The sequence below is a fragment of the Lithobates pipiens genome, unplaced genomic scaffold (assembly GCF_037356315.1).
Source record: "Lithobates pipiens isolate NorthernLeopardFrog02 unplaced genomic scaffold, aLitPip1_a1.2 Scaffold_23, whole genome shotgun sequence".
Taxonomy (NCBI): domain Eukaryota; kingdom Metazoa; phylum Chordata; class Amphibia; order Anura; family Ranidae; genus Lithobates; species Lithobates pipiens.
Window position 1 is genome coordinate 59,480,200 of NW_027507785.1, and position 14,590 is coordinate 59,494,789.

Consider the following 14,590-nt stretch of genomic DNA (forward strand, 5'->3'; position numbering starts at 1 on the left):
GTTGGCTTGAAAAAAATGTCCCCACATTGCAGGGGTTGCAGTTTACACAATTACTTGCGTGTAAAAAAATGACTAATGCATAAACACAAAAGAAAAATTCGTGACTGATTGATTGTTTTTGTAGAAATTTAAACCCTCCAGTCCTGCTTCCTGCCTCCAGATCAGGGCAGAGGGTGGACACTTATTACTTGTCTGCAGCATTCTGCTTTCAGAATTCCTCCATTGGAATACAATGAGCATTGCTGAGTCTTTTTTTTTTTTTTCAGGATCACTCCATAAAAAATATTTTTTTTCTGCATTAATGAAAAAAACAAAAAACCTCAAATTACAATTTTTTTCCCCCCACAAAATCACATCAGGTTGTTCTAACGTTGTAACTTTCACTTTTGTTGATATGTTACAATGTTATTTTCTAGAACTGTCAGAATTAAATTCAGAAAACAGAAAGGAGATGTAGCAGATAAAAAGAAACATAAATAGAATATATTGTAGTATATAAAATATACGATTGTTTTCTGAAATGTCGTGGGTTTAAAGGTTAATTAAAAAAAAAAAAAAAAAATAAGTCTGGGTTTCTAGTATTTATGTGCAAATGTCTGGCAGCCAAATTAATGTTGTGTCTAAAATGAAATGTCGCAGGTCGATATGTTGTAGATTGCTGTAATGTGTGCGACTTTTTTTTGTGTTTGTGAAGGACAGTGCAAAAATATTGTGAATTTGTTTTTAAAGAAAGAAATCCGGTTTCTTCGTGTTTCCATTTAGAAGGGAGAGAGTGTGTCAACTGTGGAGCTACAGCCACCCCATTGTGGAGGAGAGACGGGACCGGCCACTATCTCTGTAACGCCTGTGGGCTCTACCACAAAATGAACGGTCAAAACCGACCACTTATTAAACCGAAACGGCGACTGGTAGGTGCCAGCCAGTGGGCATTGGGGGGACAAGGGCTCCTTTCATGTACTGTTCATTTTCTATTATAGTTGTCTTTTTTTATTGACTACAAAATAACATTGATCTAAAACAATTGTCTATTAAAAAAAAAACACACACAAAAAAAAAGGCAGCACTATACTCTTTTTATTTACTCCACTGAACAGCTTGTCTGCAAAGCTAGCAATCTACTTTAAGGGATAGGAAGAGACAGGGCAATGCCAAACCTGCTATGTTACTAAACTTAGTCCAGAACAATTTCAGTACTTTTTAGCAACATGGTCATTTAAATGACTTGGCTGCAGGACTAGCAATCTACTTTAAGAGATGGGAAGAGACTGGGCAATGCCAAACCTGCTATGTTGCTGAACTTAGTCCCGAACATTTTCAGTACTTTTTAGGAAAATGGTCATTTAAATCACTTGGCTGCAGAGCTAGCAATCTACTTTAAGGAATGGTTAGGGACAGGAGCATTGCCATAATTTACTCCATTGAGCATCTTGTTTGCAAAGCTAACAATCTACTTTAAGGAATGTCAAGGGACAGGTCAATGTCATAGCTTGCTATGTGGCTGAAACGGGTCCAGATAGTTTTTAGTACAGTTTAGGGACACGTCCTTTAAACCACTTGGCTGCAGAGCTAGCAGTTTATTTCTGGGAATGGCAAGCGACTGCAACATTATCCTAATTTATTCCAGAGAGCATCTTGTTTGCAAAGCTAGCAATCTATAGGGACAGGTGAATGTCATAGCTTGCTATGTGGCTGAAATGGGTGCAACATGTTTAGTACAGCTTAGGAACATTATCCTTTAAATAAATTGGCTGCAGAGCTAGCAATCTATGTTTTAGGAATGGCAAGGGACAGTGACAACAACATACTTTATTCCAGTGAGCATCTTGTTTTCAAAGCTAGCAATCTAGTTTAAGAAATGACAAGAGGGAGGTGAATGTCATAGCTTGCTATGTGGCTGAGACGGGTCCAGATCTTTTTCAGTACAGTTTAGGAACATGGTTCTTTATTTCACTTGGCTGCAGAGCTAGCAATCTATTTTCAGGAATGGCAGGGGCCAGGGACAATACCATACTTTACTCCATTAAGCATTTTGTCTGCAAAGCTAGCAATCTACTTTAAGGAATGACAAGGGACATGAACAATGTCATACTTTACTCCATTGGGTATCTTGTTGTTTGCAAAGCTAACAATCTAGTTTAAGGAATGACAAGAGGGAGGTGTGTGTCATAGCTTGCTATGTGGCTGAAACTGGTCCAGATCCTTTTCAGTACAGTTTCGGAACATGGTTCTTGAAATCACTTGGCTGCAAAGCTAGCAATCTATTTTCAGAAATGGCAAAGGACAGGGACAATGCCATGCTTTACTCCATTAAGCATCTTGTTTGCAAAGCTAGCAATTTACTTTAAGGAATGGCAAGGGACAGGGACAATATCATAATTTATTCCAGTGAGCATCTTTTTTTGTAAAGCTAGCAATCTAGTTTAAGGAAATGACAAGGGACAGGTGAATGTCAGAACTTGCTATGTGGCTGAAACTGGTCCAGATTGTTTTCAGTACAGATTAGGAACATGGTCATTTTAACCACTTGGCTGCAGAGCTAGCAATCTGTTTTTAGGGAATGACAATGGAAAGGGACTCTACCACAGTTTACTCCATAGAGCACCTTGTTTGAAAACCTAGCAATCTACTTTAAGGAATGGCAAGGGACATGTCATTGTGGTAGCTTGCTATGTGGCTAAAACTGGTCCGGATCATTTTCAGTACAGTTTAGGAACCTGGTCCTTTAAATGAATTGACTGCAGAGCTAGCAATCTGTTTTAATGAATGGCAAGGGAAAATACCATAATTTACTTCATTAATCATCTTGTTGACAAAGCTAGCAATTTATTGTATAGAATGGGACAGGGACAATGCCATAGCTTGTTATGTTGCTGAACCTAATCCAGGTAATTTTCAGTACAGTATAGGGAATGGGATATGGTCCTTTAAATCACTTGACTGCAGAGCTAGCAATCTGTTTTAATGGGTGATGAGCAATATGATCTTGTTTTGTAATGGCTATTGTGTATATCTGTAAAATGTTAGGGGTGCGTGCCAGTGTTTGTCAGCGGAGCTAGCAGTCTTTTTAATGTGATGTGTTAGAGCTGATTTTACTAAAGGAGATGACAATCTTTGCAAAATTTGGTTGATTTACTAAAGGAATTGGCAATCTTCACTCAAATTATTGTGCTAATATTCGCTTCAATTATCAAATGATGTGAAATGCACATTCTTGTTCACTTTGCATACAATTATGTACTAAAATTCACAACATTTTTGAGTGAATATTTCCCACTCCTTTAGTAAAACAGCCAAAGTGTATGAAGTTTCTCAAACCCTTAAACCCTTTAGTTAAATCTACCAGTGTTCCTCCAATGGGTGTTGTGAAACCTGCTCCATATTTGCCTGCCTGTTCTATTTGGGCTTGTAATATCCTTTTGATTGTAGAGCTTATGACCCATTTTGGGTCGCCTATAGGGAATAGGCGACCTGTCTTCTATTAGTTACAGAATATCCTATAGCATTTAATGCAGAACAGTCTACACGCACAGGGATGGGTGGGGTAGTTTTTGGGCTGCAGAGCTGACAGTCTATCTATACAGATAGCATTTAATGCAGACCAGTCTACATGCACAGGTTTGGTGGTGTAGTTTTTGGGCTGCAGAGCTGACAGTCTACCTACCTATACAGATAGCATTTCATGCAGACCAGTCTATATACACAAGATGGGTGGCGTAGTGTTTGGGCTGCAGAGCTGACAGTCTACCTATACAAATAGCATTTCATGCAGACCAGACATGCATAGGTTTGGTGGTGTAGTTGTTGGACTGCAGAGCTGACATTCTATACAGATAGCATTTCATGCAGACCAGTCTACATGCACGGTATGGGTAGTGTATTTTTTGGGCTTCAGAGCTGACAGTCTTCCTATACAGATAGCATTTCATGCAGATCAGTTTGCATGCACAGGATGGATGGTGTATTTTTTGTGTGCTGCAGAGCTGACAGTCTATTAATACAGATAGTCTATACAAAGCTTTGGATTTGTACCCGTGCACCAATGACCCTACATACCTACAGAGCTGTATAGGAGACCACTGTATGATTCTGGTCGGTTCTGGCTGATGCCAGTAATTGACCTAAAGGGGATTAATCACGGATCAGCTCTTCCCATACCCAAGATTGATGTGTTTGTTTTCAGTGAGCTTTGCAGAGGTTTGACTTATTCCAATTCATCAGACCTGGTGACATACAGCAGTCTTTACATTGCTCATGCAGCCTTGCACTGACCTTTGCTGGGGGGGGGTCACTTCCAGTAAATGGTGAGACTACCTGCAAAACCAACAGTTTGTTGTTCCTCCCAAAGCTAGGGCTAAATAAAACGGGCAACTGACTTAAGCTTCCCCCTCCAGGGCAAATACCTAATAAACGGCTAAGCATTCTGTTTATTGCCCTGGGGGCCAAATATAGCACCCCCCCCCCCTTTTAAATACTTAAAGTGTGCAGCAAAGGGCAGTAAGCCATCACAAGCCAGAAATCTAATTAGCGGCTGTATTGTGATCAGCATGTCATGCTTAGTTTAAATGCTGATGGGGAACTACAAGTTCCAGCATGCCCTAAGCTCTCTGCATTTGACAGATCCACATCTGCTGGAGAGACAGGCAACTAAAGTATTATTTTTCAGATTTTTTTCTGATTCAGAATATTGTTCAGATTAGCGCACAGAGCATGAGAATGTCTCAGATGCGATGCAATTGCGAAACAATTAGCAAACTCGACTGCAAAAGGCTCCTAATAGCAACAAAAAGTCCCCTTTCCTTATCAGCCTCATAAATCAGGGGAACCACCCCTGGCTTAATGGGTCTTTCTAAAGGACATGGAGTCATTTCACTTGTGTAGTCTACAAATTGTGCGAAGTGTTTTTTCATTTTTTTTTCTTTCTCTCTCCCTTTTTTTTTTCTGCACCACTCAGACAATCCATGGATTTTTTTTTCATTTTTTTTTATAAGCTATTCATTTTCCATGGAGTCACCTACACTTTGTATTCAGGACCTTTTCTCTTTGTTGTAATGGCAACATCTGATCTCATGCTACAAGTTTCCTATCCGGATATCTGCACTGGGCTGATAAGGAAACCTAGGCCCTCTGTTTCCGGACATAAAAAAAGAAAAAAAAAGAAAATTAGAGTTTACCCTAGGCGAGGCCAGGCTGTTTTCGAATGTCCAATACTTTGCAAATATTGCTGCTGAGGTTAAGAATTATAATTGTTGTTTTTTTTTTTTTTTTATATATATACAGCAGCAGGGCTTTGTTTTCTTGGAAAGGGAGCAGCCTGGTTAACCGTTTCAGCGCTGGCTTGGGATAGAGTGGCAGTTGGAATTCTTGGAGAAATATGTGGGACTTGCTGATGTGGAAGGGGAATTCCTCTGAGTCACCTTGCTGGAGAACAGCTCTTCTCTGGCTAATTGACTTTCAAGCTTAGTAGGCTGGAATCCCTGGTGGGGGCATTGTTAAGAAGCTTGAAAAAACAAATTATTAAGGACTTTGAAATGATGGAGCACATCCTTTCCTTACAGACAACCCCCCCCCCCCCCCCCCCAATCACAATTTAATGTGATATTTTAGATATAAAAGACAATGCTGGGGCAAACAGTATATGGTTTAATGTGATATTTTAGCTATAAAGACAATGCTGGGGGGAACAGTGTATGTTTTAATGTCATATTTTAGATATAAAGGACTATGCTGGGGAACAGTGTATGTATTATATAAAATATTATTATTATTATTATGCAGGATTTATATAGCACCAACAGTTTGCGCAGCAGCAATTTACAATGTAGAGGGGGGGGGCAGTACAATTACAATACAGTTCAATGTAGAAGGAACAGGAGGGCCCTGTTGAGCTTACAATCTAAAGGGAGGTAATAGCTGCAGAGGGGGGGGGGGGCAATCTGATGGAGGTGACCCTGTTTGCCACTCGCTTTGACCCCTTTATTTGTGCAACATGTGTCATGCATATATATATGATGAAGTGGAGCACATCCTTTCCTTAAGGCCCGTACACACGATCCGAATATCGTACAACCTTTTTCGCTTAATAGTCGCAAGTAGAAATTGAATAGGTAAAGTCACGAAAATTCTCGTACAATAGAAAAAAAAAATCGGAAGTGACGTCATGTGTTGTATTGTATTTTCCTACGATAACTACACTGACTAAATGAAAATCGTACGATCTGGTATCGTACGAAGGAAAATGTTTGTGCTTGTCCGATCAAATAATATGGGATGAACTGTCATGATTGGCTCTCGAAAGTAGTGTAAACACGATCCAAAAATCAGACAATTCTTCCTCGGATGATAGTTTTCGTAATCACTATTTAATTTCATATTTTAGATATAAAGGACAATGCTGGGATACAGTGTATGTATTATAAAAAAAATATTATTATTATTATATTATTATCCAGGAGTTATATAGCACCAACAGTTTGCTCAGCGCTTTACCATGTAGAGGGGGGACAGTACAATTACAATACAGTTCAATACAGAACAGGTAGGAGGGCCTTGCTCATTGAGCTTACAATCTAAAGGGAGTGGGAGGTGGTACAAAAGGTAGAAGCTGCGGGGAATGATTTGATGGAGGTGACCTTCTTTGCTGCCTGCTTTGACCCCTCTACTTGTGCAACATATTATATAATAAGGGCACTTTCCTGATGTTGGGTCCCTATTTTACTTTATAGAAATGTATTTGACCTGCGTTGCCTCTAGCAACCACCTTTAATCTTTAATTTTCATGCATTTAAAAAAAAAAAACAGAAAAAGCAAAATTGGGAAACAAGCATTTCATCAAGTTTAGAAATGTATGCAATGAGAGGAGTTTTACTAAAAGAATCTGGTGCCGCTGTGCATAATAACCAATCAGCTTCTAGGCTTGCGCCTAGGTTCTCACTGAATGCGGGTTTGAAATTGTTGCGAGTTCAGCTGAACTGGTACGCTTTTCAAACCCGCATTTCAGTCCGATTTCGAGGTCGATTTGAGAAACATCTGTGCGGGTTTCTATTGAAATCGCCCCTGAAATCGCCAAAAGTACCGCAGGAACTACTTTTGGGAATTGGTGCGGCGCCGCACTGATTCGAACGGTGCCGTTGCCGGCAAGAGGTGGTGATTTGGCATACGATTTGACTCAAAACGGCCCGATGTGTTAACGAGAGCTTATTGTCAAAACTTAATTGAACAAGCTGAAGTTAGATGCTGATTGGTTACTATGCACAGCTGCACCAGATTCTATGTGCACCAGTTTTAATACATTTCCCCCAGGGTGTGCTAAGTGCAGTAACCCACAGCAACCAATCAGAAATGATCTCTGAGAACACCGGGATGGCAAGATCTCTGCATCCAGGCGTGCAATGATGTGCGTCGCACATACCTCTGATTCAGAGTCTTTTAATTGAAGAACTGGGTCCCATGTGCTGTTATTTGTATTGCAAACTAGTTGTTGGCCCAGTAAAGGTCTATAGGATTTCCCTGACAGCCAGTCTGTTTCAGAGAGGCACACAGAGGGCAGAACAAAGCATGCAGGATTTGCACTTTGCAACGGAAGATCTCTGGATAGGGGCATGGGGGGGGGGGGGGGGGGGTATTTAAATCCATCCTTACAAGTTACAGTTTGCTTGTACAATCTCACTGCAACACATGTAGGTCTAATTCACCCAACAGACATAACATGGCCATAACATTTTACTGATCTTAAGGAAAGGAACAAAAGTTGCTTAAATGATTAGTAAATAGATCCCTTTTTTTAATGCGCAAATGTGTAATGCACATGTCCGGAAACAAGGATTTTTGGATTTTGTGCTTTGGATCTGAACGTAGTGCATGTTTACACACCTGCAAATGTCTCTATTGAAATAATGCACCTGCGTTCAGATCCATAAAATAAAATAAGTCTGTAAATGCGTTTTTTTAAGTCTACGTAGTAAATGAGGCCTTACCAAAACTGCATAATATGAGGACCTTCCTAAACAACCTATTCGGTATACCCAGTTAGGCAGGAACTTGCACTATATAGTTGTTGGTGGATTTAAAGGTGATCACCTAGGCCAGTGATGGTGAACCTTGGCACTCCAGGTGTTTTGGAACTACATTTCCCATGATGCTCATGAACTCTGCAGTGTATTTGAGCATCATGGGAAATGTAGTTCCAAAACATCTGGGGTGCCGAGGTTCGCCATCACTGACCTAGGCAGATTGTTATGTATATGGCCGCTATGACGCTTGTCAATGCTAAGAGACCTTTTCTGGAACCCCTTCAATGTTTTGGGGCCATCCATTCTGAATGGCACTCCAATGCTGCTCGTTCAAGCTCATGAGTTGCAGAGTTCAGTGTTGCCTACAAAAAGTGTGTATGTTTTTATGTGTTGAGAATTGTTAAAAGCCCATTTATCGACATTTAGGAAACACATTTTAAAATAAAACTCGCCATTGAAAAATAATCACATTTTATATTGTGTGTGATTTTGTAAGTAAAAAAACCACATTGACGGAAAAAGATTGTCGGTTTTCTGAAAACTGGTGTTATTTGCCCATTCTATTGTTCACTTCTTCCTTAATTAAATGTGGAATTGTTTTGCCATCGGTGGACACGAATGACCTATATTGATCCATCTCTCCACAGTCAGCAGCAAGACGAGCAGGCACCTGTTGTGCAAACTGCCAGACGACCACAACGACCTTATGGCGACGCAATGCTAACGGAGACCCAGTGTGTAACGCCTGCGGATTGTACTACAAGCTGCACAATGTAAGTTGCCCTGGCCATTTCCTGAACGTCATGTCTAAGCTTGGCTTGGTAGGAACTGAATAGGATTGGTTTTTGTTGGGTGTTTCCCCTCGGGGATGTCCCCCCCCACCACCACCATTCACCCTCTAGCATAGCAATGCCCCATCCAATATGGCTTTACAATGCGGATAGCTTGGCTTCTACATCTCTGTGACACCGAAGGGAGATGGGCAGACAATGGCCACACATTCTCTACTTCTCTTTCAATTTGTTGGAAGTTAATCATTTAACCCTTCAACAGCTGGCTTAGACCTCCTACATAGGGGTTTTTTTTTTAAAACTGTTTAATGCAGTTTGTATTCCGTTAGTAGCATTAACTGAATTGGTCCCTACTATATTTGTAATAGTCTACATAAAGTTCTGCTGCCAAAAAATCTTAAAAAATGAATGCACGGGGAAATTAAAAGGAAAATTAAATTTGACTTTAGCACTGCATCTATACTGATTTCCTTGTGCTCAGGCTCTTAGTTAAATAACATCGGAATATAATTATTATGCATCTCATGTTACAGTGCAAAGGTGTCAGTTTTGTACTACAATTACTATGGCCTGGCCAAAACAGATATTACTTATTCAATTACAAGTTAAATGCCAACTTAGTGGATCAAATCTCATTTACCTAGTGAAGTGTTGGCCCCAGTAAGGGTCGAATTCTCAATTATGGATGGACGTGGGAAAGCTGTACATTTGAGGGTCTTCTCATACCTATCATGGAGCTCCCTACTCCAATCCCAATTTTCTATCTGCATTTTTTTTTTTAAACATAAACAAAATTATATTTAACTATGCAGATGTCCTAGTACCTCCCAACTATGCCTAGGAAGAGCAAGGAACTCAAGTTCTGAGATGCTCTCCTTGGGAGCTCCCTACTCCAATCCCAATTTTCTATCTGCATTTTTTTTTGAAACATAAACAAAATTATATTTAACTATGAAGATGTCCTAGTTCCTCCCAACTATGCATGGGAAGAGTAAGGAACTCAAGTTCTGAGATGTTTTCCTTGGAAGCTCTAGGAGATAAAATAAGTGAGTATAGACAAGCCGTGAGCTATCATGGTGGATTCATTATTTAAAGAGTACATTGAGATCGTGTAAGCCAGCCTTTCTCAACCTTTTCAACACAGAGGAACCCTTGAAATAACTTTCCAGTCTCAGGGAACTTACTATATCTACAACCCATGATACATTAGTGTGATGGTCAGTGGGAAGAATGCTCCTTACATTGGTGGTCATTGAGAAGAATTACCCCCTTACAGATAATCTAAAAAGATCAATGGTGTCAGTGGGAACTTATCTGAGAGGCAGAAATTGCTCATTGCTTAAGGAAGCCCTAGTAACTTCTGGAGGAACCCTAGGGTTCCTTGGAACCCTGGTTGAGGAAACCCTGGTGTAAACAGTGTTTTGGGGTTAATCCAACGCTAAACTTAGATGTTTGGCTTTACATAGCTCTGAAACGTTTTATGCTTGGAGAACTTTTTATTTTACAAAAGTTTTTTTTATTAATTTTAAGTCAGAATAAACAGTCAGAACAAACAGATCCCACAAGTGGATAGTTACAATGTGTAATAAACATATACAAATCGGATAGACGTACATATTCGAGGCTTAACGCCTCACGGCCTTGGAGAACTTTTTCATCAAGAATGGACACCAGTTGTAAGCAACTTTTAGGGTCCATACACACTGGCTTAAAAAAAAAAAAGGTCCAGTACTCTTCTGAGATTATTTTTATTTTTTTATAAATGCAAAGCTTAAAATCTATGCTTCTAAACAATGTGCATAGACACATAGGATAACATTAGTTGCTTCTACAGGGAAAAAGGCTAAACTAGAAGCAGCAATTTTTGTGCATGGAACCTTAAAAGTTATATTAAGGGACAGATCTTAAGTAATGTAAATGTAGTATGGAGTACTAACACTAAGATTAACCCAATATTTAGCAGCTCTATATAGTAAAAGCAATATAATGTACTGGTTGTCACTACACAAGTGTTACGTACTCATGATATTTTTACTTTGTTTTAATAAAGAATGTAACTGCATGCTCCTCTGCCCTCAATTTGTTTTTTCTATGTATTGTTCTTTCAGAGAACAGTTCTGACATCAGTTTTTTTTATGGGGAGGGGGGGATTCACATGCTCCGAACATGGTTTAGATTAGCCAGTTCATTATGTTCTTGTATTTTGTTACAGGTGAATAGGCCCCTGACCATGAAAAAGGAAGGAATTCAGACCAGGAATAGGAAAATGTCCAACAAGTCCAAGAAAAACAAGAAAGGCTCAGAGTGTTTTGAGGAACTTTCCAAGTGCATGCAGGAGAAGTCTTCTCCTTTCAGCGCGGCGGCCCTGGCCAGTCACATGGGACCCATGGGTCACTTGCCTCCTTTCAGCCACTCCAGCCACATTTTGCAGACGCCGACCCCTATCCACCCTTCCTTTGGGCACCCACACCCATCCAGCATGGTAACAGCAATGGGATAAAAATAGAGACTTCTGCAGACTTGAACTCGAGCATGTGGGCATTGCCTGGGTTTTTTTTTGGCGCCCAAATCCTCCAAGAAGACAATGGAGAAGTGTCTTGCACCTCGTCTGTTGCATCAGATAGGCCTTTGCACTGGACTTAAGCAGGACCTTTTTGGTGGGACTAGATAAGCACTTTCCTCCCTCCGGACTGGAAATAAAAAAAAAAAAAAGGAATGATCTGTTTTTTCCACTGACCAACTCACAGTGAAGGTAAAAAAAAAAAAAGGTGGACATAGCGGGCTTTTATCTTTTTTTTTTTTTTTTTTTTTATTATTACTGTGAATATTGTAAATATGTTAACCGTCTCTTGTGGGTGAAAAGGACCCAGTGATAGATGATGCTGGATTTGTACTGCAGACTCATTTCAAATGGACAACTTTATATATTAAAAATATTAAAATTATAATGCTTAATTTTAAAAGAAAAAAAAAATATTTATTTTTGCTCCTGGTGTTTTTTTTTTTTTGTTGTTGTTTTTTTTTATTATTGCATCACTGGCCTCGTCATGAGGTCATCTGGCCTGTAAGCTTTACTCTTTTTTTTTTTTTTTTTTTTTTTATGTTGCCACCCTTCTTGGACTAGACCACCACAACATGCTTGACCTGAGTTTAACCCCTTCTGCTGCTGGAAGGCTGTCGGTGAAGAGGTCTTAGAATAAGAGACCATGAAAGCAAACATTGAAAATTATTTAATGTGGTTCTTTTTAAGTGATTGCACCTGGTTTTAAAGTTTTGAGGCTTTTTTTTTTTCAGTTATTCATTGGCTTCGTTACTTGACATTCTTTGAGTGCACATACCAGGTTGTCTTACAATACAATGTGCTTTCCTCAAATCTATAAAAAAAAAAAAAAAAAGTCTCTAAACTTAGCTAGCATAATTCAAAATGGCTTCTTTGTTTTACTGTAAGATTGCTAGCTCTTTGAGCGAGCAAGATGAAATCCAGGAACGCTTTCACTGTCTTTGTAACTATCAACCAAACTTTGCTAGCAAAGGCTGATTCCGGCGCTAAAAGCAGTTGACTCAAAGGGCAAAGTATTCTGGCGTTATATATGAAGCCAGCGCTGAAAAAAAAAAAAAAAAACCTACACATGGCATGTAACTGAAAACATGTATGATCACCAAAGACCAAATGTTTTTGTTTTAAATATGTAATAATGTGACCGTGTAACGTATTAAATGCTTACCCCCCCCACCCCCCTCCCAAGCATTCTACTGTTAACAACTTAACATAATGTCATTATGTATATATTATTTAAATAAAGAGAGCAAACCTGGGTGGAGGAAAAATATAGCTATAGACAGTGAACTAAATCATGTATCTAATGGCAGATGTACAAAATTTTTTTTTTTGTAATGAACATTCCAGCCTTGGCAATTATATAAGACAAATATAAATTGCAGTCATTTCATTAAACAATGTATTTAGGGGCCAACTCAGATTAGAAAAAGGCTTAAAAAAAAAAAATAAAAAAAAAAAAAATAAAAGGTCAAGGGGACAGGCTTAGTTGACTTACGTGTGACGGTTGAAATTAGATCAGAAAAAAAAACAAGAAATGCTTGCTGGGGTTTGCGCCCAATGTTAAAATGTGGTCCTTTAAAATTTCTTTAAACTCTTAATAGCCAGAAAATTCATCAGGAATTTATTCTGACGATTTGGCTGTATAGAGGGTTAATGCTTAATGGTACAAGCTGTACATTATTTTGTACCTTCTTTTTTTTTTTTTTTTTTTTTTTTTTTTTTTTAAGGGGTGGGTGGGGTACAGGAAAATATTACTGATACAAGAGTAACTGAATAGTGCAATATCTTGCCAGCCTGCAGTTTGTATCTGGGGCCCAGAAATAAATTATTTTGTATCGGTAGCCGCATAAAATTATACAGTATTTTTTTTTACATTGTTTTGATTAGTGACCTTAAGTTATTGTTGATTCTGTACACCATGTTTATATATTGTCTGTAAAAAATTGTATGCTATCCTCCCATTCAATGAAGGTGAATACTAAAAATAAAAGGAACTTTTTTGTGCAATCTGGTCTCTGTCTGTTTTATATATTTATTGCTTTAAAATGAGAAACGTACTTTTCACAAAAGTAATGGAAAAATAACTTTCAAAATAAAATTCAGCCACGCGTGCTCTGTTGAGCACACCCAGTGAAGCATTTTTATTATAATAGATTATAAATGGTTGAATTAGCATGATCAGGATTTATTTATATGAAAATTAAAGTATGCTAAATGTTTATGTTTAACTGAATTATTTCAATATTAAATTAATTTATTACAGCGAGGAAATAGCTGAGCTCAGATTTCAGGATTTTTTATTTTTTATTTTTGCTCTGCTGTACGTATGAATGGCTTGATCATGAAATTATTACGTTGACATTTGACTTATTATCTTATTTTATTTAACAGAATCAAATTGACATAATTCTGTTGGCATGAGATTGATACCAGTTCTATTACTATATTTCTGCATTGATATGCATATAGTTTTGCATGATCTGATATTAAACCCTAGGTAGCCCTATTTTACTGGTATGTGTGGTCAAATTTTGGTCCGTCGGTATTAAAGCCAATATTAATTTAGGAAGTTTTTTTAATACATCTCCGGTCTTGGTCTATGCAATATTTTACCGTAGGAAGTTTTTTAATACATCTCCAGTCTTGGTCTATGCAATATTTTACCGTAGGAAGTTTTTTTAATACATCTCCAGTCTTGGTCTATGCAATATTTTACCTTAGGACGTTTTTTAATACATCTCCGGTCTTGGTCTATGCAATATTTTACTGTAGGAAGTTTTTTTAATACATCTTCGGTCTTGGTCTATGCAATATACAAAATGTGTGTGCAAAATATTATTATTTTTTTTATTTTAAAATGTTCCCTTTTTTATCTGATTTAATGTCTTATTGACGTCATAAAGAACAACTGATTTTAATTTTTTTTTATGGAATTTTTTTTTTCTTAAATTCTTTTATTTATGAGTATGCAACATAATACAGTAGTGACAGCACAATCTTGGGAAAAGTTGTCAGTGGTAACATAATGGAAATTCAAATAACAGAGGTTAATAGGGAATGTGATTTTATAAAAATGAGTTTTGGGAATAATATATTTCAGTTTTACCTGTTTGAAGTTTAAGAAAAATTTTTAAAAAAATCTTTTTACGAAGCATGTACTGTCAGGAACCAGTATGCATATCTATGATTAGGAAATGTATATGATATACACTTGATACCAGCTTCAAAAT

The 14,590-nt window shown here is 38.1% G+C and overlaps 1 protein-coding gene across 4 annotated transcripts in view; it reads left to right on the top strand.

Annotated features, from left to right (window-relative positions):
- Positions 1 to 13,367, top strand: part of GATA2 (GATA binding protein 2) — a 34,225-nt gene extending 20,858 nt beyond the window's left edge. For 3 of the 4 annotated variants that reach the window (XM_077451718.1, XM_077451719.1, XM_077451717.1), the window contains exons 4-6: positions 730 to 908; positions 8,657 to 8,782; positions 11,013 to 13,367. In XM_077451718.1, coding sequence (XP_077307844.1) covers positions 730 to 908; positions 8,657 to 8,782; positions 11,013 to 11,300 — 593 coding nt within the window. In that variant the 3' untranslated portion in view covers positions 11,301 to 13,367. The remainder of the gene's footprint in view (positions 1 to 729; positions 909 to 8,656; positions 8,783 to 11,012) is intronic. The other variant, XM_077451720.1, reaches the window with a different exon arrangement.
- The last annotated feature ends 1,223 nt before the right edge of the window (positions 13,368 to 14,590 follow it).